General features: G+C 39.5%; 1 protein-coding gene across 2 annotated transcripts in view; it reads right to left on the reverse strand.

Moving 5' to 3' along the window:
* CCDC175 (coiled-coil domain containing 175) overlaps positions 1-26,538 on the reverse strand; it is a 75,229-nt gene that overhangs the window by 34,414 nt on the left and 14,277 nt on the right. Inside the window, exons 6-13 of one of the 2 annotated variants that reach the window (XM_058739197.1) lie at positions 22,658-22,780; positions 19,690-19,799; positions 15,831-15,912; positions 11,893-12,029; positions 9,112-9,222; positions 6,296-6,367; positions 5,135-5,270; positions 4,402-4,533 (exon numbers count right to left, since the gene is read on the reverse strand). In XM_058739197.1, coding sequence (XP_058595180.1) covers positions 4,402-4,533; positions 5,135-5,270; positions 6,296-6,367; positions 9,112-9,222; positions 11,893-12,029; positions 15,831-15,912; positions 19,690-19,799; positions 22,658-22,780 — 903 coding nt within the window. The remainder of the gene's footprint in view (positions 1-4,401; positions 4,534-5,134; positions 5,271-6,295; positions 6,368-9,111; positions 9,223-11,892; positions 12,030-15,830; positions 15,913-19,689; positions 19,800-22,657; positions 22,781-26,538) is intronic. The other variant, XM_058739198.1, reaches the window with a different exon arrangement.

Consider the following 26,538-nt stretch of genomic DNA (forward strand, 5'->3'; position numbering starts at 1 on the left):
CGGCATCTCAGACAAGTTGGTGTTTGTCTACCGGCTCAGGCAGGCCCACTGCTTCTTCAGCTCCTTCAAGCTTCCCTGATTCCGGAGCTACATGCACACTTAGGTCAGTGATAATGGGCTCAGGCTTTTGCTGCAACCCCTTGGAATTGGAGCCTTGGAAAAGAGAGAGACTGACGCAGGTCCCGCCCCTGTTCATCAGGATGAGTTCCAGCTCATCCTATAACTTCCTGTCCATCTTTCCTTCCCAGCTGCCTGTCCTACAGCCTTCAGGCCCCAGCTCCAGATGGAAAGCACACAGACTCTCTAGACTGTGTAACCAGCCACCACGATTCCAGAAGGTCAAATCCTTTAAGAAACCTCATTTCTGGTAGCTCTGCTTCTCTGACTGAACTCTGCCAGATATAGGGCTGTAGGAAGGACCCAGCAGATCCAATTCATGGTCAAGGTGTCAGCACTAGGTCAGAATGATGTAGAAGCCTGTGGCGAGCTCCAGCAGAACTGTAGCCGAGGCCCCCAGGTACTGGAGCCAAGTCTACAAAGGACTTAGTCACAGTACTGCCTGGGAGAAAATGCCTCTGGAGATTTGGAAATTTATATTCTGAACCAGTGACTAACATCCAGGACTGCTTTCCTTAAACAAAATATATGGGTCAGGGGCCCAAGTGGTAGTGGACGTCTTACTATTAAATCTTATGATTTTGTTTTCCCTCCCTGTGAGTTTGGGCTCTGTTCATTTAGACATTGTACAACACTGGTGAGAAGAACGATTGTACCAGGGGTATAATAATGGTTCCGTAAACCAAAATCGGAGAATGCTTCTTCTCCATTTTGGGCTCCTCATGCTACTGAACCAATTGCAGAAATGGGATTCTAATTTGCTCCAGGTTATCGATGAGGACTATCAAGGGGAAGAAGGGTTGTTGCTTTATAGGAAGGGCACACAGGCTGCTCTCTGTGCCTTTCTGTGAATTAGACACAGGTGGACACAGCCCTGCAGGGGGCGCACAGCCTGGCAAGTGGGGTGGACACTGGAAGACTGTCGACTTACCTTGCCTAATTGCCCTGTGTAAGCTCAAGTGCAATATTACATAGCATCCTTATCCTATTCCTGATTTTAAGGGGGTTGCCTCCAATGGTCTACCATCATGTATGAGAGTAAACTCTGTCAGCTCTCTCTCAAGAAATACCTGAAATGCTGACTACCTACTTCCAACCACCCCCTCAGCTACCACTCTGGATCAAGCTACTTGAGCCACTTGCAATACTGCCCTAGCTTCCTAATTCGTCTTCCTGCACCCACCATTGCTCTCCTAAATTCTACTCAACATAGCAGCTAGAATGATCCTATTTACATGAAAATCAGACTCTTCAGCCCTTCACTCAGACCCCTCTTATCAGGAAACTTACCTTCCCAGCCCAGGTAGAGGAAAGACAAAGTACTCACAATGGCCTATAAGGAGGCAGACCTGGGGAGGCCCCTCTTGAATCATTCCTCATGGAAGGACTCACTCACTGCCTTGTGGCAAGGAGTATGGTCAGCTGCCAGCCGCCAGCAGCCGGCTCCTTTAGAGACTTCTCAGTTATCTACTGAAGATCATGCTCTTCACGGGGGCCCCCAACCAACTGACTGAGCAAGGAGGTGGTACAAGGGTGTAGCCATTTCTGCCCAAGGCAGGGATCTGCTAATGGACAGTCCTTGCTCAGGAGCTCCCCAGAGATAGTTTGCGGGTTACATAATAGCCTGATGGCTTCCTCTGCCCAGTCCTTTCATAGGTATTACTCCCTAATAAACTTTACACTCCTCGTTCTGTCTCAGCATTTCCTTCCAGAAAATGGATCCCTCTCCCTCCTGTCCATTCCAGCCACACTGCCTCCTTGCTGTTCCTCAGATAGGACAGCCCTGCCTCCTCCCTTCCTGTTTGCAGCAACCTTCTGCCCTTCAGGATTCTATCCTTCCTTGTCCAACAATGCTCTTTAACAGGGCACACAGACCACATCACGTACGCTTGCCCTATCCCCAGTCCCTGCTCTATTTTTCTCCATAGCATTTCTCACTTTTGAATATACTCAAGGTTCCACTTGTTTATGTTGTTTATTTTTAATCTCCCTCCACTAGGATGTAAGCACCATAAGGGCAGAGGGGTTTTTTGTCTGTTTCTTTTTTGTTTTTCAGCATCTAGAAGAATACTAGGCACCCAGACAGATGGCATCCAGCAGAGAAAGGTTTCCCACCCTGACTCTTCTCCCTTCTGTTTCTTCTCATTTTGTCTGAATTTGGGAATGTTTTCTTTCCCTTGTTTGTTCCCTGAGCTGTGCCAATTTCCATTTCACTTCTTCCTATTTCTGGTCCATCCCCTTCTGACACCTCTTCCCTGAGTTCCTAGATTTCTATATTGCTGATCTTCCTTGGCACCTGTACGAAACTAAAATATATATTTTTTAATTTACAGAGGGATGCTTGATCGCAGTTTTCATCTGTTCCAACACCATCTTCCTGAGTGTTCTTCAGTTGTTGGACAGTTTTGTTCCCCCTTTCACTTATTTTTTAATAGATTTTTTAAAAAGTATTATTATTATTTTAATGAATACATTTTTTCACTTTATTTTTTTTAGAGAGATAGAGGGAGTGGGGGAGAGGCTTGGTGGGGGTGGGGGGAGAGAGAGAGAGAATCCCAGGCAGACTTCACGCTAACAGCACAGAGCCTGACTCAGGGCTCGATCCCACCACCAGGTGATCATGACCTGAGCTGAAATCAAGAGTCAATCACTCAATCCACTGAGCCACCCAGGTGTCCCCTTGTTTTTCTCATGGTATTTTTGTGTGGAGGACATAGCTGCTCCTTCTTTGTTATTCATATTAGAAAGAACTGGCTTTTCTTGGACCAATAATCTGTGGATGGCTTTCTGTAGGATGTGGTGGGGGTTGCATGGGGAAGCATGGGGTTGGCCCAGGGCAAGATCTGAACTTTGACATGTAAGGACTCTCTGCTTCCCTGCTACAGCAAGGGACTGTTGTCTTCAAAAATTATGGAAAGAGCCCAAATGCCCATCAATTGATGAACGGATAAAGAAGTTGTGGTTTATATACACAATGGAATACTACTTGGCAATGAGAAAGAATGAAATGTGGCCTTTTGTAGCAATGTGGATGGAACTGGAGAGTGTGATGCTAAGTGAAGTAAGTCATACAGAGAAAGACAGATACCATATGGTTTCACTCTTATGCGGATCCTGAGAAACTTAACAGAAGATCATGGGGGAGGGGAATGGGGAAAAAAAAAGTTACAGAGAGGGAAGGAGGCAAACCATAAAAGACTCTTAAAAACAGAATAAACGGAGGGTTGATGGGGGGGGGGGAGAGGGAGGGGAAAGTGGGTGCTGGGCATTGAGGAGGGCACCTGTTGGAATGAGCACTGGGTGTTTTATGGAAACCAATTTGACAATAAATTTCATATTAAAAACAAATAAATAAAAAAACAAATAGTAAAAACAAAAAACAAAAAAACAAAACAAAACAAATAAAGCCCCTCTTTGATACAGCCGGGGCCTCTGTTCCTCTTCAAAACAAATCAAGTTCAGGAAGGCTTCTACCACCATTCCTTTTCTCCTCATTCCAATACCAACGTAGGTCTCCAGGAAGCACCTCCTTACCTTTCCAGGTAACACCAGCACCTTGAAAAGGTGTGTTTTCTGTTGTGTTTCCAGAGACCTGCCACCTCCAGGCCCCTTGGGTACTTTCAGTGCCTTTTCGCTCCACCTCCCCCAGCATCCTTGCTCCATTCCATCCCAGGTGGCTCCTGGCAGCTCCCAACTCAGCAGGATGCCCTCTCTGATGAGGATTTCCAAGCTTGTCTCACTGGCCTCCCTTGCCCTTGGCTGCTTTCCCCAGCTACTCTCGCGCCAGCTCGGCCTGCCTTCCTGCACCGCTTCCCTTGTCCCCGGGGACTTTGCCGGCACTTGTACGTAACTTGGAGTGTCTAATTGTCTTTTTTTAACTGAAAAAATATTTTATGTTGCTCTTTTTTCAGGAAAAAAAAGTCATAATGAAACTAGGCTTGCTCACACTGGAGGTTTCACATTTAACCGCTTAGAGTGGCATGAAATAGGGGCACCTGGGTGGCTCAGTGGGTTAAGCGTCCAACTTCAGCTCAGGTCACGATCTCACGGCTTATGAGTTTGATCCCTGCATCGGGCTCCGTGCTGACAACTCAGAGCCTGGAGCCTGCTTCGGATTCTGTGTCTCCCTCTTTCTCTGCCCTCCCCCACTCGTGCTCTGTCTCTCAAAAATAAAAACATTAACAAAAATTGTAAAAAAAAAAAAAAAAAAAAGAGTAGCATGAAATATACCCCTCCCCCCACATGGCAATTTCAAATTGTTTTCAGATGCAAAATAAAACTTACCTCATACTTGCTCAACTCTTGAACTAACTTTTTTTCTTTGACAATAAATTCTTCCTCCACTTGTTTTAATTCTAATGTAAGTTTTTCAGTCTCTGCCAAAAACTCAGTGATCTCTTTTTGTCTAAAATTGGTCTAATCAGAAAGCAAACAAATTGAAGATCTGTCATTTGCCCTGTAGCAGTCAGCCTTACATTTTCAAAACAGCCAAGAATTAATATCTCTTTGCATGATACGTGGCTCTGATTTCAGGTTATATATTTTCACAGCAACTACTTGAGAGGGAATTTATTTATTTATTTTTCCCTCCAGAGGTTAATTTATTCACCAAACAATATCTATAACCTACATGAGGAAATGGATGATGGGACTGATGGGGGGTGGAGGAAGGGCGGAGGGTCAATACCAGCGCTGAGTAATGATGTTTGGTTTCTTTTTTAACAGAGAGCTTCCCTAAAAGTGAACGTCAAACGAGTTTCTGGTTACAGATTTCAAAAGCATATTCTAGAGACAAGTGCGACTTTGTTTGCTAAATTCCTACAGTTCACACACAGCAAATAGGAATTTCTCAAGAAAGTTAAATAATTCACTCTAAGCATAAGTCACCAGAAAGGAAAATATCTCTTCATAAGATAAGGTTTAATTAAATACTGAAGGAGAATTACTGATTGCAATAATAATACTGGGTCCATACTAATATGGAGCAATAATGTTCAAGTTCCTTGAGTTCCTTTACCTCTTGCAATAGTTTGATACATCTAGATTCAGCAGTCTGTACTTCCTCTAAAATTTCTTGTACTTCAGACTCCAGCTTCTTTTTCAAACATGCATGTTTTTTTCGTGAACAAGCAATTTTCCACTGAGTTATGACGCTGGAAATGAGAGCAGAAAGAATTCTCATGAAACTGGCCTAACAGTTCACTGAAAAGATGGAAGGAATTCCAAGCAACACAAATCCTACTGTGATCACATAAGACCGTTTGAGCTACTGGCAATGCGGACCACGCACATGAGCTGAAAAAATTAGACAAAGCGATAACTGCTTCAGTGCCGTCGGCTTCACAAGCTTGCTTCGCTGCAACAGCCTGTGTTGGTATGTCCACCAGGACCGCGGACAAACCACACTTGGCCGCTCACCTCCTTTGGGTGAAGGATGGCAATGGGGAAGGTTCAAGGGCGGGCAGAAGTGACCCAGGCAGAAATAGCAGTTAAAACTACCTCATTTCAACCTTCTAGGTTCTCAAATTTCTCTCTCCACCACAATATTAAAAAGCTGCACTGGAGAACGGGAAAGAGGTGCATGTGGAGTCTTACAAATGAGATTAATAACCAGGACAACAACAATATAATACACCTAAGTTTTTGCAAATACTTCCTAGGTGCCAGGAGGTCCTCTGAATATATAGATCGTCTCACTGGCCATTCACGGTGACTTCGCAGGGCAGGTGCTACTATCATTGGCCACTTACTAGGGATGGGAGCAAAGAGAGATTATTAAGTAACGTAGCCTCAGTCACAGAGCTAGTCAGCGACAGAGCAACCAAAGTGGCCTGTCTTCAGAGCCCGTATGTTTAGCCACCCTTCTCTGTCACTGCACATAACCTCCCCTACTGGTCCATACAGAGAAGCCTGGTGAGCAAGAGGCACTACACCAATCTTGACAATTTCCTTCCTCGGGGAGCTCACTCGATTGAAATGGAAAACTCTGGTTCTGTTCAAGCCCCCAAATCAAACTAACGAACTGAGAGAACTCACACAATTTAATTTAGGAGAATAATTTCCTCGGACTCTAGCAAGCAGCAAGCACTCTGATTTCCTCCCTACTTTGAGGCACTGCGCATTAAGATAACATAGACTTACTCATAACACAAATGAAAAGAAAAAAAATTTTTTTTACCGTCTCTGACTTTCTCTTTCCCGGTTGTCATTCAGGATTTTTATTTGTCTCCGATATACTTCCTTTGTTGCTCTAAAAACAGGAAGACATACACTGGGTTTTGCATTTGTGGAAGCTAGTAGGCTACACAAAAGACTTTATATATAATTCTTATGTACAGTAAGACTACCATCTAGCTGGGAGATAAACCAAACCTCGTGTAACAACGAAAGGTAGTGTAGACTCGTAGAAGGACAATTATGGTTTTGTGCAAGTACAAACTGATTTTGCAGAATTGTGCCAGACCTAAGGGAAAGGAAGAATAGATTCTGGGGAGGCAGCTGAGGAAGGGACATCGGAGGTTAATGTTTGACAGAGGGAAGAACACAGATTGCCAGAATGAAGGTGCAATTTCACCATGGGAAGGACGTCATCATTCGCCAAGACGTGGAAAAGGTACAACAAGTCAAGAGTTCTGACCAACATAGACTTGCCACAGACAGAGGACACGAAGGGAAGCAACACAGTGACACAGGAGGGGTGAAGGTCAATAAATTGGTGAGGAACTTTCAATTCCTGATTGAGTCCTGGTTTGATGCAATGTATAATTCAGAAAGCCAATAAAGAGTTTTGTACTAGGGGTAAGTAGTAATTAAGGACGGAAGGGTTTCTTGTGAATCTAGGATGGGTGGAAATATGAAGAGTCTAGTATAGGTATTAGAAGCCTTTATTATTTTTATTCCCTCTTTCTCTATGAAGTGCTTCATATGCAGAAATGAAAGTGAAATATGACTTTGTTTCTTTTGAAAAATAGAAATATTCAGGGGTGTCTGGGTGACTCAGTTGGTTAAGTGTCCGACTTCGGCTCAGCTCATGATCTCACGGTTTGTGAGTTCGAATCCTGTGTCAGGCTCTGTGCTGATAGCTCGGAGCCTGGAGCCTGCTTCAGATTCTGTGTCTCCCTCTCTCTCTGCCCCTCCCCGACTTGTGTTCTGTCTCTGTCTCTCAAAAATAAAAACGTTAAAAAAATTAAAAGAAAAATAGAAATATTCATAGCTAAAACAGAACACATAATGCTGTTAAACTAGCAACACAAATGTATTCGTGGTTTTTTTTTCCTCCATCTAAAATCACAGTGTGGGTTTTCTTTTTTTTTTTTTACGAATTTGATGTATCGTCAAATTGGCTTACTTACATACAACATCCAGTGCTCATCCCAACAAGTGCCCTCCTCAATGCCCATCACCCATTTTCCCCTCCCTTTCCACCTCCCCATCCACCCTTAGTTTGTTCTCTGTATTTAAGAGTCTCTTGTGGGTTTGCCTCCCTCCCTCTCTGTAACTATTTTTTTCCTTTTTTTCTTTTTCTTTTCCACTTCACCCTTCCCTGGAACTCTAAGATTCTTCACAATGTGCCCCCATCTCATTGATATTATTTATTTATGTATTTAGTTTAATCTACAAAGTAGTTGAACTAGAGTGAAATAACAACAACATTAAAAGTACTAAATGAAAACCAGTATTGGGTCACAAATTTGGCTCTGAGCTTCCTGGTGATGGGAACCACGATGGCACAATACTTGATTATAGAATCTGCGTTATTCATGTGGAAAACAAAACCCCTAACTCAACCCGATTCTATTTTCCCACTCTTTCACAGGGAAGGGTTCATAGTTTCCTTTCTGAAACCAACATGAGAAACAGATGTTTAAATATGTTGTTCAACAGTGTAAGGACAAGCAACCTGCACATCCTGCTGTGTTCTAGATTTCTGTTGACAGGAGTCAAATTTCATCTCCACTTGTCTTAGTTCTGTAAGTTAGTTTCTCCACTGCCCTACACTCAAGTCATAAAATATATTCAAATTATAAAAATAAAAAATATGCAACCCCCTATAATCTCGTAATTCAACTTTTAGGACGTTATTATAAAGAAATAGTTGTATACGTGGATATATGTTAAAGGAGGTTCATTTGAAAAATGCTTATAGTAGAGAAAACACAAAAGCCAAAGCATCAGTAGGGTGCTGGTTAAATAAAACATAGCATATTCAGTGAAAGGAATATCAAGCAGCTAAAGAAAGACTGAAGAATGAGGTCCCATATATATGAATTTTGCCTCCTTCTGAAATAGTTTTAAAATCAACAGATAAGTGTAAAAATTAATACAAAGAATTCCCATACACCTTTCATCAATTTCTCCAAATGTTACCTTTTATCACACTTGTTTTATCATTTTCCCAGTTATATTTTTCCAGCTTTTTATGGAGATATAGTTGAAATATAATATTGTGTAAGTTACCAGATACAATTTTAAGTGGATAAATTACAGTTCTAGAAAAGTACAATCCTATTTTTGGGTGTATGTACACACTCCTAGTATAGAAAGCATGCATAGCAAACTGTTAACAGTGTGGGGAGACAGAGATTAGGGTCACTTTTATGCTTCTAAGCCACATTTCTACATTTGAATTTTAAAATCACATCAGGCATTACTTATTTTAATCAGAAAAATTAAAATTAAAAATTAAAGTGATTTAGAATGGCAGAAATGAACACCATAGGGGGTCAGTGTTGTGATAATGTTCAGGCACATTCTTGTTCCTAGACTCCTGATGGGTCCATTTCTCATGTCCAGCAGCTTGTCCAGAACTCAGGACCTGTCTACCCTTTCAATGGTAGATTCAATGATAATGACCCTTCTATACTGTAAAACAGAGACAGTGAATTATAAACCTCCTTTTCTATAGGATATCAGAAACTGATAGATCTATGGTTACCATATATTAAAACAAATGCAGAAAAGAATGATTAAATGTTTCAAGGGCAACAAACATACTGATGAAGTTCCTGGAGAGTGACAAGTCCTTCCTCCATATTTTTGATGTCTACTTTTCTTTGCGATAGGAAGTTTTCTTTCCGACTAATAAATGCCATTTGTTTCTGATTCCTACCACGAAAAAACCAGAGTTAGCATATGTTGAAAGGTGAAATCGTCTTTTTTAACTCTTCAGCATGAGGGGACATTGCAATCACAAATAAGAATGTAGAATGTAGGCTGCCAAGTTTGGTTCATCAACTATTTACTGAACAAATTAGGAAAATAGAAACAAAGTCTTTTTGCTAGTGGTGGTGAAATCTAAACTCATGGAAATTCCTAAGCCATGGAGAGAGCATGAACTGCTGTAGTCACCATAAAACCACAAGAACAGTTCTGTCCCTAGCACTCTGTCCCTCTGAGCAGGGGTGTCTCTTTTAATATATTTATCAATTCTACCATGTTCTTTTGTGAAAGGTGAAGGGGTCAGTTAGACCAACTTTAAATACTGGCTTTGCCTCTTTCTAGCAGTGTGACCCTGAAGGAAACTTCACCTGGAGATGAGCCTCAGTATCTCCATCCATAAAATAGGGATCATAATACCTATCTCAACAGCTATAAGGATTAAATGAGCTATAAAGTGCTCAATCCAGTGTGTGGGACTCATGAGGCACTTTGTAAAAAGTGGTTCTATTTTGTCTCCAATTTGCAGAGAGAATAATAGGAAGTACACAGTTTTGTTCAATTTCAGTTTTTTCTAGACATTGATAGGGGCATTCCTGTAACAGAAAGTGCTTTATATAAGCGTCTCGTCTTCTTCAAAACTTCTATGGACTGAACTGTGTTCAGTCCCTAAAATTTGTGTGTTGAAGCCCTAACACGCAATGTGATGGTATTGGAAGGTGAGGCTTTTGTGAAGTGATGAGGTCACCTGATTAGATGAGGTCATGACGAAGAGGCTCCTTGTAAGAAGAGACACCAGGAAGTTTGTTTTCTCCCTATTTCTACCATGTAAAAACACAACAAGAAGGCAGCCTTGTGCAAGCCAGGAAAAAGGGCTTCTCACCAGAACCCAACCATGCTGGCACCCTGATATTGGATCTCCATTCTCTGGAACTGTGAGAAATAAATTTCCGTTGTTTAAACCACCCAGTCTATGGTGCTTAGTCATGGCAGCCCAAGCTGAAGACAAAAACCAGTAACAATAGTAAATGTTTTAGTGTTACAATGATTTGTCATCAGCACATTATCAGTTCTACCATGCTATTTTATGAAAGGTGAAGGGGTCAGTTAGACCAGCTTTAAATACTGGCTTTACCTCTTTTTAGCAGTGTGACCTTGAAGGAAACTTTACCTGTAGATGAGTACTGATTAACTCAGTACTGATCTGGGGAAATTTTTTGCTGAAAAAAACTACTGAAAGCAGATTCTTGGTAGGTTATTCAGTTGAATGAGATACAATCATTGTAACTACTCTCTGCAGCTCACATGCTGCAATGACCATAAACTCAGTTTCACCTAAGTGTGCTTGGACACTGTAATTACACTTCTGTGTGATCTTTGTCTGTAGTAATGGATCATTACTTATAGAATTCATGCTTGCAAGATGTTATTCTGTATTTGTTAAGAAAATATTGGTGAATGCCCAGTATCTGCTAAGCAATGTACAAGGTCCTGGGGATGTAGCACTGAGTAAATACCCTGATCTGTTCATAGTTCAGTGGAAACAAGAGATTTATAGACTACTTATGACAATGTAGTGACTGATGAAAAGGAATGGCATCAGAGGGATGTTTCAGAAGGATCATTCTGGTGGAAGGAAGGTGAACAACTTAAGGGTGGTAAAGCAGAAAGTGGGGAGAACTTTGGAGGGACAAGCCAGTGCAAAGAAGCTGAAAGAGGTGACAAGAATGGAGTTGGAGAGAAGAATGGGATATATTTGAGAAATATCCGGGAGGTGGAATTGACAAGCCTTGGTACTTGAATGGAGTCCAACGGGTAGTAAAAGATAGGAATTTCCTTGAATAATTTCCCAGTCTCTGGGTTAGGGGATTGTGTCAATGACCAAACCCTTCACAGAGTTAGGGAAGAGAAGGCAGAGCCAGTTTCTGATGAAGGTAGATCTCACAGTTTCTCTAAACAGTCTCATGGAGTAAAAGCAGGATTATTTTTTCAAGAATCTGATGTAGAAGTAAATATAATGCCCATGGTGTTTATGGATTTGATCTAACCCATATGAGGAAAGCATTACTCAGTGCATATAGAGGCAGATGAGGAGTGTGTTTATTTTTAGGTAAATATTTTAAAACTAGGATGAACTTAAGTAGAGAGTCACCATTTTTTTTTACTGTAAATTTTTTACAATGTTTTTTTAAATATATGAAATTTATTGTCAAATTGGTTTCCATACAACACCCAGTGCTCATCCCAAAAGATGCCCTCTTCAATGCCCATCACCTACCCTCCCCTCCCTCCCACCCCCCATCAACCCTCTGTTTGTTCTCAGTTTTTAAGAGTCTCTTATGCTTTGGCTCTCTCCCACTCTAACCTCTTTTTTTTTTTTCCTTCCCCTCCCCCATGGGTTTCTGTTACGTTTCTCAGGATCCACATAAGAGTGAAAACATATGGTATCTGTCTTTCTCTGTATGGCTTATTTCACTTAGCATCACACTCTCCAGTTCCATCCATGTTACTACAAAGGGCCATATTTCATTCTTTAGAGAGTCACCATTTTGATGCCAAGGAAAGCACCCCATAACCATAACATGTTGATTCATGTACAGATCATGGATAGAAACATACTCATTATAAGTGTTCTGTTTCTGTATAAAAACTTTCTCCTCCTCACTTAAGACAATCTTATATTGTCTGGTAAGACTATGCAATTTCTCCCGTAGATCTTTGCTCTCTAAATGATTTTTGTGTAGTTTTTCAGCCATCTAGGAAAAAAAAAAAGCAATTAGAGGACATATTTCCTTTGATGGGAGTCAGTCATGTGGCAACTCTAGAGCACTGGGTATGTTACTCAGCATACAATAACTATGCCATAAATGTTGAGTGATTTAATTCTATATCAAATATGCAGTTATACATTTTGGGGCCTCTCCTATAAATTATGACAAAAGTAGAGAAAGGTAGTAGACACTGATGCAAAAACCACAGAGTAAATCATTCATATTGAAATAAGCATTGAGATTAATAAACTGAGATCATTCAACAGGATCCATGAGTCCTTTTCCCAGAAGATAAATCACACTAGGGAAAAGAAAATGTAACACCAATAGAAGCTCTTGCTCAAAACCTCTTTGATGAGATACTAGGTCTGCTTCTTGTTAAATATTTCTATTCAAGGACAAAACTAACGTTTATTAGGGAACTTTGTATTCAAGAAGTTTGTGTTTAAAATGCCTCTATTGAATTGCTTCAAAAGAGGTAAGAAAGTTATGTTTAGTAGGAGTGATGGGCTGAGTAGTTCACAATAACCTTTTGGCTGAGTATTACTAGAATAGCTGGATGAAAAAATATCTTAGAAGTGTTGAAGAACTAAGAAGATAATGACTAATTCTACAAGAAATCAAGAATCCAGAGTAGAGGGCACCGGGGTGGCTTAGTTGGTTAAGCATCTGAATCTTGATTTTGGCTCGGGTCATGATTCCACAGTCATGGGATCGAGTCCTGCATTATTGGGCTCTGTGATGGGTGTAAAGCTTTCTTAGGGTTCTCTCTCCTTGTTCCTCTTCCCCTCCCCTGCTCTCTCTCTCTCAAAAAAAAAAAAAAATCCAGAGTAGTAAATCTAGCACTGAAAACTCCTTTTACCCTAAGGACATTGATTGATATGAAAGAAACCACTTGGAAATGGAATTTTAGTTCTCTTACCTGACAAGAGGGACAAAAATCAACAGAGTTCATCCAGGTATTGAGTTTGATAAATCTTCTACCACTTTAACCTGTGGTCTCAAAAAGCTTCATCCTCTGGAGAAGGGTAAATTGGAAGCTAATAAGCCATGGCCCAGCCTAATTTTGATCACCAGGGAACCTAAGGGTGCATTAAAGTGGTTTGGGACTGGTAATACCCCAGCCATCTGACGGAAGTGAATTAAAGTCTGTTCCTGGAAAAGATATGATCATCCTAAGCTTCAAATTGTTTTTACAAACTTCCCCCCCCCCCCCCAGATACAATGTCTGGTATACAGTTTTCTACTAGGAACAGAAGGAAATAAGACAGCATGAAAAAAAAATTGGCAGAAGCAAAAGACTACAGAAACAAACCTATAAAAACATCAGATAGTGAGTGGAATTAGGTACTGAACTATACAAATATTGTGTTTACTATAATCAAAGAAATGTTAGACATACTTGAAAATTATGGCAAGGAATTGAAATAGACAATGCAGATTTGAAAATTACCAATTTAAAAAATTCAATAACCAAAATTAACAGCTGAAATAAGACCATCCTGCCCAGAATACAGCAGGAGGAGACAAAAGATAGAAAACACGAAAGAGAGGGTAAAAAAACATAGAGGATGTGTTTATTAGCACAAATAATTGTATACACACACGTGCATACATATATATACAATTGGAGTCTCAGACAAAGAGGAAAGGGAATGAAATATGTGAGCAGATAACGGCTAAGAATTTTGCAGAACTTGCAAAATACAGCAATTTACAGATTTAAGCAGCCCAATAAATCCCAAAGCAGGAGAAATAAAAAGAAAATGTGGACATATGATAGTGAAAGTGAATAAGTCAAAGGGAACAAAGAAGACCTAAAGTAAATGAGGTACACCACTTTCATGGATTGGAAGCCTTGATATTGTAAGAATGTGACATTCTCCCCAAACTGATCTATAGATATAATGCAACCCCGGTCCAAATGCAAACAGGTTTTTTTGGCAGGACTTGACAGACTGACAGAAATTCAAAGGGCCAGGAACAGCGAAAGCAATCTTGAAGAACAAAGTGGAAGGATTTATACTGCTAACTATATGTTATGTTATGTTAGGCTTATGTTAAAAGCTGCTAATTAAGAAAGTCTGGTTTTAATGTGAGGGGAGACAAGCCCAAAGGAACACAATAGAGAGTCCACAGATCTACACACATATTTACAATGTATTTATGATCTGCCGTTGATTTATGACAAACTTACCATTACAGTATAGTGCAGGAAAAGATGTTCTTTTCATTAAATGGTGCTAGATAATCTTATGGAAAAATATGAACCTTGACCACCATCTCACAGCATGTGCACACACACACCCACACACACACACAGATTCCAGATGGCTTGTAGTCCTAAATGTGAAAGGGCAAACAATAAATCTTCTAGAAGATCATGAAATAGTATCTTCATGACAAAGGACATAAAAACCAAAAAGGAAAAGATTGATAAACTGTACTTCATTGCAACTAATAAATTATACCCATCAAAAGATATGTATGTACATAAGGATTGTACATTTATAGCGTGTGTACTGTTCTGTGTGTAATATCTTATAATAAAAAAATTAAAATAAAGTTACAATAGAATTTCATCACTGAACTTGTCTCCTACACCTCATGAGAATTAAGATTGGCTGCCACCGAGAGTCCAGTGGAAATAGTAAATGGGTCAGAGCCCTGATCCCTTTGAAGCAGTCACTGACTTGAACTCATGGAATTTGGCTGACGGCTATGGATTAAAGCGAAACCCCTTTGCATTTGCCCTTTGAGCAAGTAAGCCATGCCAGTGTAGGGGTCCTGGATTTTCCAGACAGTTGGGGGCCTGCAAACTACGGAGCTATCATCTGAAGCCTGCCTGGCAGCTTCAGGAAATAAACGGAAAGGAAAAAGGAATCCTTTGCCCAGAGAATGAAAGACAACTTTAAAAACCAACCAACTGACCACCCAGCCAACCTACCAACCTTGTCTAGTTTCTGTCTTTCAGAATCTTCACAACTAAAGAATCAGAGTAGGTCTAACCTGGAGGGAAGCCGTCCCTAATGCCATTAGCTCATAACCAAATGGAAAGAATGTAATCGGTTCAAATCATTCTTATGGAAGAGACCCACCGTGTACTGTTTTATATTCTATTTGTCACGCAATAATATATTATGAGCTATTACTTAATCAAGGCTCTTTTGTTGGACTTTAATTGTATCTTCCCCCTAATTTTTCAATTATTATAAGGAATGCTTTACTGAATACCTTGTGGATAAATTTTGGTTTATACCCGTAATTAAGTACTTATGATATTTCTTTTAACCAAAATTTAAAATGTCTAGAGAATTCTCCTGGATGCTAATCTGACTCAAATATTTCACTACTTACTAAGCACAGTATGGGTTGCTAGACTTTACAGGTACCACACAACAGCAAGAGGGTCCCATTTTTTCTAAATAATTCAGATGAAAAATACCCATTGATCTGGATATTTCTAATGTATTATAACCATAACCACATGAAAAGTTACCAAACAAATGATTCACTTTCACATAGACAACATTTGCTCTTTCATATATTTAAAATATTTGGGGAGGGAATAAAAATCTTTAAATCAATTACTGCAAATGATCATGATTATTATATTATATTATATATAATACATAATATATATTATAATATATATTATTATATGATCATTATTATATCATGAAAAATCTACTTTTAGCAAATTTCACATTTCTCAAATATATTTAAAATATTAACTAAAAATAAAAACTAATAATAATCTAAAAGGCGTAATTTCCATCTTCCTACCTGCTTTATCTTCTGCAAAATTTCATCTTTTTCAACACTAGATGAATCTTCCAGTTTTTCCTTGTTATTCATAAAAAAATGCCTATGATCAAAGGAAGCCAAACAGATTCATATTAGGGCATGTTTTCCAGTAAAGCCACATTTATTTATGACTCCAGAAACTTCCAGTCCCCATCTTCCTATACAACATATTTATGGGTATATTCACGAAACTAAGCAAAAAAATTTTTTACTCATTTGATGAATACTTCCTTTATTTATTAAGAAGTAATTATTAAACACTTGTCCTCTGCAGGTATTATAGGTACTAGAGATACAGCACAGGTGAAGTCCCTGCCCTCATGGAAATTACACTCTAGTGAAGTAGAATATAAGCAAGTTATCAAAATAACAATAATAACAATTATTATTATTATTATTTCAGATAGTGTTAAGTGCTTTAAAGAACACAAAGTAGGGTGAAGGACAGAGAAATCCTGAGAGTGAGGGTATTATTGTAGATGGGTGGTAATGGAAGGCTTCTTGAGATGATCTGTGAAAGACCTGAATGATGAAAAGGAGCCAGATAGGTGAAGATCTGAAGAAAGAGCTTTTCGTGTAGAAGGAACAGTCAGTGATAATACCTTGAGGCAAGAACAAGTTTTGGGTATTTGGTGAAGAGACAATTATGAGAAAGTTGGAGAGGCAGACAGAGACTAGATCACGTAGGGTCTCAAGGACAAAGGAGAAGTTCAGATATCATTGTGAAGGGAACCAGGGGAGAATTTAAGCAGAGGAGAGACACGAACTGATTTACATCTTGTAAAGATGACTGTGGCTACTTAGTGGAGAAAGACAACAATACAGGAAGACAGACTATGTAGAAGGCTACAGCAGTGGTCAAGAAGAGAAAAGAGTGGTTCAGACTAAAGTTGAAGTGGTGGAAGTAGTGAGAAATAGTTGGATCTGCCTTTGGATTTGGCTGGAGGTGGGGTTAGGGTTAGGTGGTGAGGAAAACAGGATTGATGCATGATTCCTAGGCTTTTGGCTAGAGTAACCAGGTAAATGGCGATATGGAAGACTGACGGAAGAGCTGTTTCAAGGAGGTGGGAAATTAAGAGTTCCGTTTAGGACGTGTTATATTTGAGATATCTAACAGATATCCTTCAAACAGAGAGGTCAAATATGCATTTAGAACTCTGTGCTGGATATTTAATCTGGGAGTCATTGGGGTACAGAAGGTATATAACACCATAAGACTGGATCAAATCATGTATGGAGAGTATGAATAGAGAAGGGCTGAGAACTCCAAAATTTAGAGCCAGAGAGAAGAACTGGAACAAATAAAGGGCCCTAAAAAGGGGCAGTTTAGTGCGTGACATAAGAAAATATGATGTTTGGGAGGCCAAGGGAAGAAAGTATTTCAAGAAGGTGGAAATGTGTCAAATTCCATTTAGAATTCAAGAACTTTAAGGAATAGGCTCAATCATTAACGTTTGGCAGTACAGGTCATTGGTAATCAGGAAAATCTTGAAGTCATTTCAACCCTTCTAAAAAAGCATCTATAATTTTCATAGCCTTCACTGCAATGGTAAGTGTATACTCAGGGTCACAAATTGGATACCATTTATATACAACATTTAGTTTCCAACTTCCTGTGTGCTGAAAACTAGCTGAATGGTGAAGAAAGACCATACTTGGTTAGAAATGTAGGCACAGGATTTGCCTTTATTATGCAAACACATCATGCTGGCCATCAACAATAATAATGAATAAGGTTTAAACTATCAATGCTTCCTGTGGACTTGTGGAGCATTTATGTTCTCTCAACTGTCCACACACAGAATTTTAACTCATGTTTGAGTGATTTGTTTTTCCTCAATATTTGGACCTCAAAACATGTAACAAGCTTGGAAATTAAAGACTTTATGGGGGAAAAATAAAGTTTATTGATTAATAGGAAGATGAGTTTGTGCAAATTATTTTAGTTTATTGTATAATTTATTCTTAATGAATCTTATGGACTATTATAAAACAACACTGTTTGACTCTTCAAATCCACCAACCAAGATTTAGGTGCCTTTTCTCACTTCCATAAATTGAGTAAATGAACTAAAGGAGAAAACAGAAAGAACGTAAGAATTTTCTTTTAATTTGCTTGGTAGTAAAGAAAAAAGGTATAGTTTTATTAGTAACAAAGGGGGTAACTGAAATCTTCAATCACCAAATTAACCAAATGCACTTTTCCTCACAGAGATTCCATATGAATGAAAACTCTTGAAAAGCTGGGATAAAAAAAAAAAAAAATGATGAGCCATTAAAAGTAGAAGATCAATGAATCCCCATTTCATTCTTGAATGTATATTTAAAACAAATTAGCTAACATGAAGACTACTTATCAATAAAACTTCATCAGTATAGCAAGTTTTTAAATCATAACTCCTAGAAATAACTGAAGACCTGATCTGTATCTTCCTCTATGATTATTTGCCTAGTTTTTCTTCAAAATATGCATGAACTAAAACTATTGAATCACTTTCAAAGAAAAAGATTTTTTTGTTCTGAGTTTTAGTTGCAGTATGACTCGAGCTTTTATACTTCTTTTTAAAAAATTATTTATTTAAAAAAAAATTTTTTTTTAACGTTTATTTATTTTTGAGACAGAGAGAGACAGAGCATGAATGGGGGAGGGGCAGAGAGAGAGGGAGACACAGAATCTGAAGCAGGCTCCAGGCTCTGAGCCATCAGCCCAGAGCCCGACGCGGGGCTCGAACTCACGGACCGCAAGATCGTGACCTGAGCTGAAGTCGGACGCTTAACCGACTGAGCCACCCAGGCGCCCCCAAAATTATTTATTTTTAAGTAAACTCTTTGCCCAACATGGACTCAGACTCACAACCCCAAGATCAAGAGTCACAGGCTCCACTGACTGAACCAGCCAGGCACCCCAGGATTTTATATTTTTAAATCTGGTACTGAGTGCAAAGATTATTGCCTATTTTATGGCCTGATGATGGTAGAATAGCACTATACTGTTGGCAACCGCTGTTTTAGAAAACATATAAATCACAAAACATTTAATCCTACATAGAAATAAGCTATATTATAATGAGATTACACATGGGAAGTTACTTGCCTTTTGTGGAACCTACTAAGTCCAAAATTTGTCTTTTAAACTGCCAGCAGAATCTAGGGGAAGGCCTGGAAGCCATATTTGTACTACAAGACCCCACTCTTCCTGGTCAGAGCTGAGCCAAACACCTTCTGATGGGAAAAATCTGGGAATTCTCCTGGGAGAAGTCTGTGGGCCAATCTCTAAAGATAGATGGACCTGTGACAGGTAACCTTTGAGGGTTTGGAATGGCCATGTTTAGCCATGGGCTCCCCAAGGAGAGAACATAGTATGTAGATAGAGAAGGAAACATGGTTCCCAAAAGGAAGCAGAGACTGTTCCTTGGGATGAACAGATTTCCTTAAGTTTATGGTTCTAGTCCCATGGGTTTTGCCCTGAAATATCCTTGTATTTTTTTCAATAAGTTCTGTAAGTCCCCCTTGACTAAGAACCACAACTATCATAGCAAGGGTAGGTGAACCTACAGGAGGTTGCACTAATGCCTTCCCCTGGGGGCATATTTGTTTGTAGGGAATCAGGAACTAAAGTGGGGACAATTCATACAGGATTGTATCCTCCTCAATTTTTTCTCTTGATCATATGGAAGACTGGTTAATTTCCAAACGAAGAGCTGGTTTTATAAAGCTGACAATTGCAAATTTTAGTAAATTAAGAGAATATGGTTCTCAATCTAATATTAAAAAAAAATTTTAATGAAAAAATATAACATCTAGAAATGTTTTAGTAAAAATAAAGCATTGAACTTACATTTTATCCTCCAGGATCTTACAGGATTTCTTCATTTCTTCAACCTCTTGTTCCCAATGCCTTATTGATTCTTGTAGTTGTGCTATCTCTAAATTGTGATCACTAAGAACCTATTGATAATTCAATAAAATTATGGTATTCAATTGTCACCAAATGATTCATGGAAGTGTTCAATTCATTAAATATTCATGTATCACTTATTCAACTTTTACATTGGGGGTACCTTTAGCTAAGATAAAAAGCAATCATCAAAATTATTTATTCACAGAACAAACTTGGACAGAAATAATTCTGAAATCATCATAAAAAACCCTACAGTTTTGGAGAGAGAGCAACCAAATATAGCAACAAGAATATGAAAACTATAAAAACAACTTTTAAGACATGAATTCATTTTGGCTACCTTTTAAAATAAGTCTTAACAAATCTGTATTTTCATAATCATTTTCAAAATATTCCAGGACATTAGAATGAGTATTATTTAAAAAAAAAAAAAAAAGTAAAAACAAAGTACCTTAACTGACAAATATGCTCAGGTTAAGAGAAGTTTTCTTAATATTAATCAGTATTTTGGAAATGTAACAGCTGGTGCTGTGGTAAAATATTAACATCATTTAAAAGAATGAAGTACGAATAGAGAAAACTCCAAGTGGCACATGTGTTAACAATGCAGTTTTGGAATAAAGAAAGGGGGAGGCAAACAAATTAGAGCCTTGGGTCTGCACTTCAGCTGTGAGGGAGAAATGGAAGGGAGAGAAAGTTCATCAAATTCCACTGCTCCCTGGCATGGAGTCACCACAGGCAGATTAATGGCATCTAACCCTGCACATCAATGTGGAGTCAGAGAAACACCGGTGGGGAACACAGGTGCTCTCATTCCTACTAGACAGGTGCACGAAAGCTCCCCTCAACTCTTTCTTTCTCTGAAGCACCCATATGACTCAACTTCTGGGCAATAACTAGTTTCAGAGTTAACAAGGGTCTGAAGTCGAACATGAGCACAATGTCTAAAGGACTGTGACCGATCATGAGGATTAGTGGCTGTGTGCTGAAGGCCCATTTAGGCCCCTCATCGATCACCACTCGCCTTCAGTCCCCCCTGCCCTGGGCATGTAGGCCACCTCAAGAATCACACACCATTATTCTTTTCTGGCAACATCACCTCAGCTTGACAGGGCTGCGGAGTCATCTAAAATGAAGACACCCCTGGAAGATTAACCTGGAATTTCCTGTTGTCTCAGTCCACAGCCAAACCCTGTTTTCTAATCGTGGATGGTGAGAGTAACAACCCCAATAACCACCTTTACCAAATACAAAGCACTCAGCTAAAAGTCTTATGGGCATGACCTCACTTGAGCTTCTAGCCCTTTGAAGTAGGCAGTATTATCACCCCATTTTATAGGTGCGGAAACTTCAGGTTGATAGAGTTAAAAATTTGAACCCCAGGTCTCTGTGACACTCAAGTTTGTGCTTTAAACACTATTCTTCTGCAGTAAAGTGGAGTTAGGGTGGGCATGTTGGCTTCTGGGAGGTGGCGATGATGCTGGAGGTGAGTTTATCCTTGCCATCTTCTAGTCTTGCATAATTTGTCTTAGAGATCTTTGGAGCACAGGTGAAGGAATATATACTGTGTCTTCCCAAGCTGGGTTGATGGAGTACCTGACTCATGACCTATGAGACCCAAACAAAGGCAGGAGCTTGGGCCTGCAGATAAAGTCTATCTGATATAACCCTTCTGTTCTCCTTTGAATCTAGCCTCACTCATGCTTGCTTACTATACAGATATTTGAAAAACAGATAATGATTATTTATCTATCTACTGATTTATTTATTGCACCTGCATGCAAGAGTGGGGGAGAGGCAGGAGGGGGGAGAGAGACTCCTAAGAAGCCTCCACGCCCAGCACACAGCCTAATGACCTGGACCCAATCCCACGACCCTGGGATCGTGACCTATGCCAAAATCAAGATTTGGAGGCTTAACTGACTGAGCTGCCCAGGCACCCCAATGATCTTAAATACACATACTGGGGAGAAATTTTGATTCTACTAATATTCTGTAATTGGATATCATAATAGACACACTGTAACTAAGATGGTCCGAATGATCAGAACCACTCTATAAAAAGTATAAGGGAAGTAGCTGAGTATTCTGATGAGAAGTGTGATGTTTCTGGTAAGAAATGTGATGACTGTTGCCCCATATAGTTTTACATGTAATTCTCAATACAGATAGGAGAAATACACCAAAGACTCGTTAATTCAACTAATTGCAATAGAAGATTAGCAGGCATTTCTGTTTTAATTAACACAGAAGGGGTATTATCATTACCCTCTTCCATTAGAACCATCTGAATAAGCTTCAGTTTTCTTATCTTTAAAATAAGGATAATCCTCACAAAACATTTATGAGGGCTGGTTTTCAATCAATGTTATCAATTTTAAAAAATAGAAGCACAGAGCTCTGAAGTATTTTCTACTTCATACGAATAGTCCCCTTTCCACATTAATGCTCCTGTAGCCAATATAAATCAAAAGCCTAAGCTGTTTTATTATCACACATTCAGAATTAAGGAATTTGCCCATGGCTATTCATTTTGTTATGTAAAATAAAACAATCTCATGGAGATGTTATATATGGTTCTGTACGCATCTGGTCAGTTCTGTGTGCATTTTAAAAACCCATTTTTACAGTATTCTGGTCCGTCGAATGCAATTTGTACCTAAGGTAATTTAAGCTTCCTTCTTCTGATCATATTCCCAAAGAAAAAACACAATCGCACTATAACATTTTAAATAAAGTGTCAGAAAACCTTAGCACGCCGAAAACATTCTCTCAGAATGGCATGCAGATAGATTAAAATCAGCTCCTTTAAAAAAGCACCTGCTGCTGGTTATATTTAAGACAGTGTATATATATATCAAGGTGCCTGGACAGGCCTGGAGAGACACAGTTTATTCTTTCTTACCACTGTGCTGGTACTAACTGTTTCTCTCATTTTTGACATTTTAAGTTTTAATGTATTCAATTCTTTCTTCTTTTGATAAGTATCCTTTCTCTTCAAGTCACAGAGTTTTTTATATTCCTCAATCTGTAGTGATATACAGAATAAGCCAGTCAAAAAGCTTATGAGAACAACAAAGTTTAGACAATCTTTTTATTTTGTCAACCTAATTCATACTCAATCTAAGTATACCATAGTCAGCCTATCAACAACAACAAAATGCACGCACGCACATACACACACACACCAAACCAAAAAAAAAAAAAGAAACCAACCCAGGGTTTGCTTGTTTTGCAACATCACAGGAAGAATACTGAACTACAAGTAACTGTAATCATAAATGTCGAAACAGTAAATTTATAAGAGTAATAAGACAGTGATCATTAATAGCAAATTATAAAAGCAACAGCCATTGTAGCAATTTGCTAGTAAAACACCTTACCAATGGTCACCAGATTTATAGTGAGCTAATAAGATCAGGAAAGTCAAAGAAAGAAAATGAAGAACTGCCTGGATACCTGAATTCACTTTTTTTTTAATGGGAAAGAAAGCAGACTAAAAATAGAGTCAACAAAATCACTGGAGACTGGGCAGCACGCAGTCTTGGACAACATCTTATCATTTTACGAAGATGAAACATATTCTGATTACTTGTCAGACCCAATGAAGTAAGTCATCTTCTTATCAAAATCAAATATATCAATGCTGGGAAAGAAAGCTGGTGCAGCCACTCTGGCAAACAGTATGGAGGTTCCTCAAGAAACTAAAAATAGAACTACCCTATGACCCAGAAATTGCACTACTAGGCATTTGTCCAAGGGATTACAGGTGTGCTGTTTCGAAGGGACACATGCACTCCCATGTTTATAGCAGCACTATCAACAGTAGCCAAAGTATGGAAAGAGCCCAAATGACCATCGATGGATGAATGGATAAAGAAGATGTGTATATATATACACATACACACACACAATGGAGTATTACTTGGTAATCAAAAAGAATGAAATCTTGCCATTTGCAACTACGTGGATGGAACTGGAGGGTGTTATGCTAAATGAAATTAGTCAGAGAAAGACAAAAACCATATGACTTCACTCATATGAGGACTTTAAGAGACTAAACAGATGAACATAAGGGAAACAGAAATAATATAAAAACAGGGAGGGGGACAAAACAGATATGGAGAACATAAAGATGGAGACATAACATAAATATGGAGAACAAATTGAGGGTTACTGGAGGGGTTGTATGGGGGGGGCGTGGGCTAAATGGGTAAGGGGCACTAAGGAATCTACTCCTGAAGTCGTTGCACTATATGCTAATTTGGATGTAAATTTTAAAAAATAAAAAATAAAATTAAAAAAATATATATATCAATGCATTTTTTTGGCAAAATGAATTATCAAGAACAAAGTAACTAACTGAGTCGTTAGGTCTGAGAAGGCATATTCAACTCTGTATTAAAGAGTTATGACAATGTATGTTTGGGTGGCTGTCAAAGCTATCAGCCATTGCACCTGAAGTGTCTTGTGAATGAACATGACCATTGTCAATTATCTCAGCACCAGGGCACAGTTGCATATGAATGGAACCTTGTGATTAATACATTTTGTTGAAAATTGGAATTCTGTGTTTATTCTTTGGCCTAGGCCTTCTCCCAAGGTCTTGCAATCTCAGAAACAGTATTGGCAAAAAATATTTTGGTTTGTGTAAGGGGAGAGCTTACGCTTTGAAGACTCTGACAGCTTTAATAGTTTTTCCTTTCTTGTAGGAAGTAAAGGAAGTTAACAGGTTGTTACCATAGCCTATCATGTGCCTTTAGTGAACAATGGTGGTTGACTCCATAATATCCACCCCACTTGGTCTATCCCACTGGCACACGGCACTCCCTTAGGATCCATTATTGTTCGAGGGGTGGGTGCTGTCATGACCTGGCCAGATCAGACGCAGCAAGAAGACTTATGGTCTTTGGTTGGAGAAGATTTTCCTGTTTCTACTTGAATAAGGAAGCATACAACCCAGTTGTTATTGGTGGCCATCTTATGACCACGAACACAGCCAGCCTTAAGATGAGGGATAGAGGAGAGGAGGGATGAGCCACTAAATTAACTAGTCTTGGAGGCTGCCCTCTACCTTGGGAATTCCTACTGTGTGAGATAATAAATGTTCTATTTAAGACAGATTTGAGTTAGGGCTTCTGCTATTTGCATCTGAAAGTATCTTTTTTTAATGTCTATTTACTTATTTTGAGAGAGAGAGAGCGGAAGAGGGGCAGGCAGAAAAAGAGAGGGAGAGAGAAAATCTGAAGCAGGCTCCATGCTGTCAGCACAGAGCCAGATATGAGGCTCGAACTCACAAACTTGGAGATCATGACCTGAGCTGAAATCAAGAGTCAATGCTTAACCAATGGAGCCACGCAGGTGCCCCTGTATCTGAACGTATCTTAACTGGTGCCCTTTTCCAGGGAGATAGACCAAAGGTAGGCAAACTTCTAGTAGTGGGCCCCAAATCTAGCAACCTATTGTTGTAAAACTGCTCTCAGTCATTTAAGTACCATTCTTTTCATGCTAAAATAGCAGAGTTGAGTAGTTGTGACAGAGAGGGCCCACAAAGCCCTAAATATTTCCTATCTGGCCCTTTTCAGAAAAAGTGTGTGGATCTCTGAGAAAGACTAGTCACATATGGAAGAACAATGTGTCGTGCTTGCAAATTCCCTAACTGAAGCCCCCCTGGGTTTCCTTTCTTGTGTTTTAGCATTTACATTAAAGAACAGGAAGGGAGGCACCTGGGTAGCTCAGTCAATTGAGCATCTGACTTCAGCTCAGGTCATGATCTCACAGTTAGTGAGTTTGATCCCTGAGTTGGGCTCTGTGCTGAAGGCTCAGAGCCTGGAGCCTGCTTCAGATTCTGGGTCTCCCTCTCTCTCTCTGCCCCTCCCCCACTGTGTCTGTCTGTGTCTCTCTCTCCCTCTCAAAAATGAATAAACATTAAAAAAAAAAAAAAAAAGAACAGGAAGGTGGAAACACTTCCCCTTAAGGCTGAAAGGAAGTTAGAAACTCATTCATTCAATACATATTATAGAATGCCTATCATGCATGTGGTGGTTGGATACAGCAGTGAATTAAAGCCACAATCCCTGCCCCCAAGGAGCCCCCAAGAAAGACTCCTTGCCAGCTACTCCAAAAAGTGCCCATTCCAAAGATGACAAGGGCTAACCTGTCTATAGTTGAGAAAATCCATGGTTTTAGCGTAAAACTATTTCTGAAGATATAGGTGTTTTGAAGGATAAAGAAGCTAAGACCTGATCGGAATTTATGAATAGTCCAAGTCTTTTTTTTTTTTTTTTTACATTTATTCATTTTTTGAGAGACAGAGAGAGACAGAGCACAAGCAGGAGAGGGACAGAGAGAGGAAGACACAGAATCCGAAGCAGGCTCTAGTCTCCAAGCTGTCAGCACAGAGCCGGACACGGGGCTCGAACTAATAAACTGTGAGATCATGACCCGAGTGGAAACTGGAGGCTTAACCGACTGAGCCACCCGGGCACCCCAATAGTCCAAGTGTTATCAGAGAATCGTCAGTGTAAGAACCATATGTTGGCCACTGCCAGAATGTATTCCACTAGATTTTAACTAAGACTCAAGAAAGGCAATTTAACAAATCTTCCAGCCTTCCTTCCAGCAGGGCTGTGAGCCCTGGCCAATTTTCTGCATTAAGTTATGCCTGTTCCCATGAGGCACAGGGAAGAGGCAGGAACTCAACAGCAATTCTCATCAGGAGCTAGGCGGCCACACCTGGGGGATAAGGAAGACTGCTAGAACACTTCCTATAGAGATAGGCCTGCC

The sequence above is a fragment of the Neofelis nebulosa genome, chromosome 7 (genome assembly GCF_028018385.1).
Source record: "Neofelis nebulosa isolate mNeoNeb1 chromosome 7, mNeoNeb1.pri, whole genome shotgun sequence".
NCBI lineage: Eukaryota > Metazoa > Chordata > Mammalia > Carnivora > Felidae > Neofelis > Neofelis nebulosa.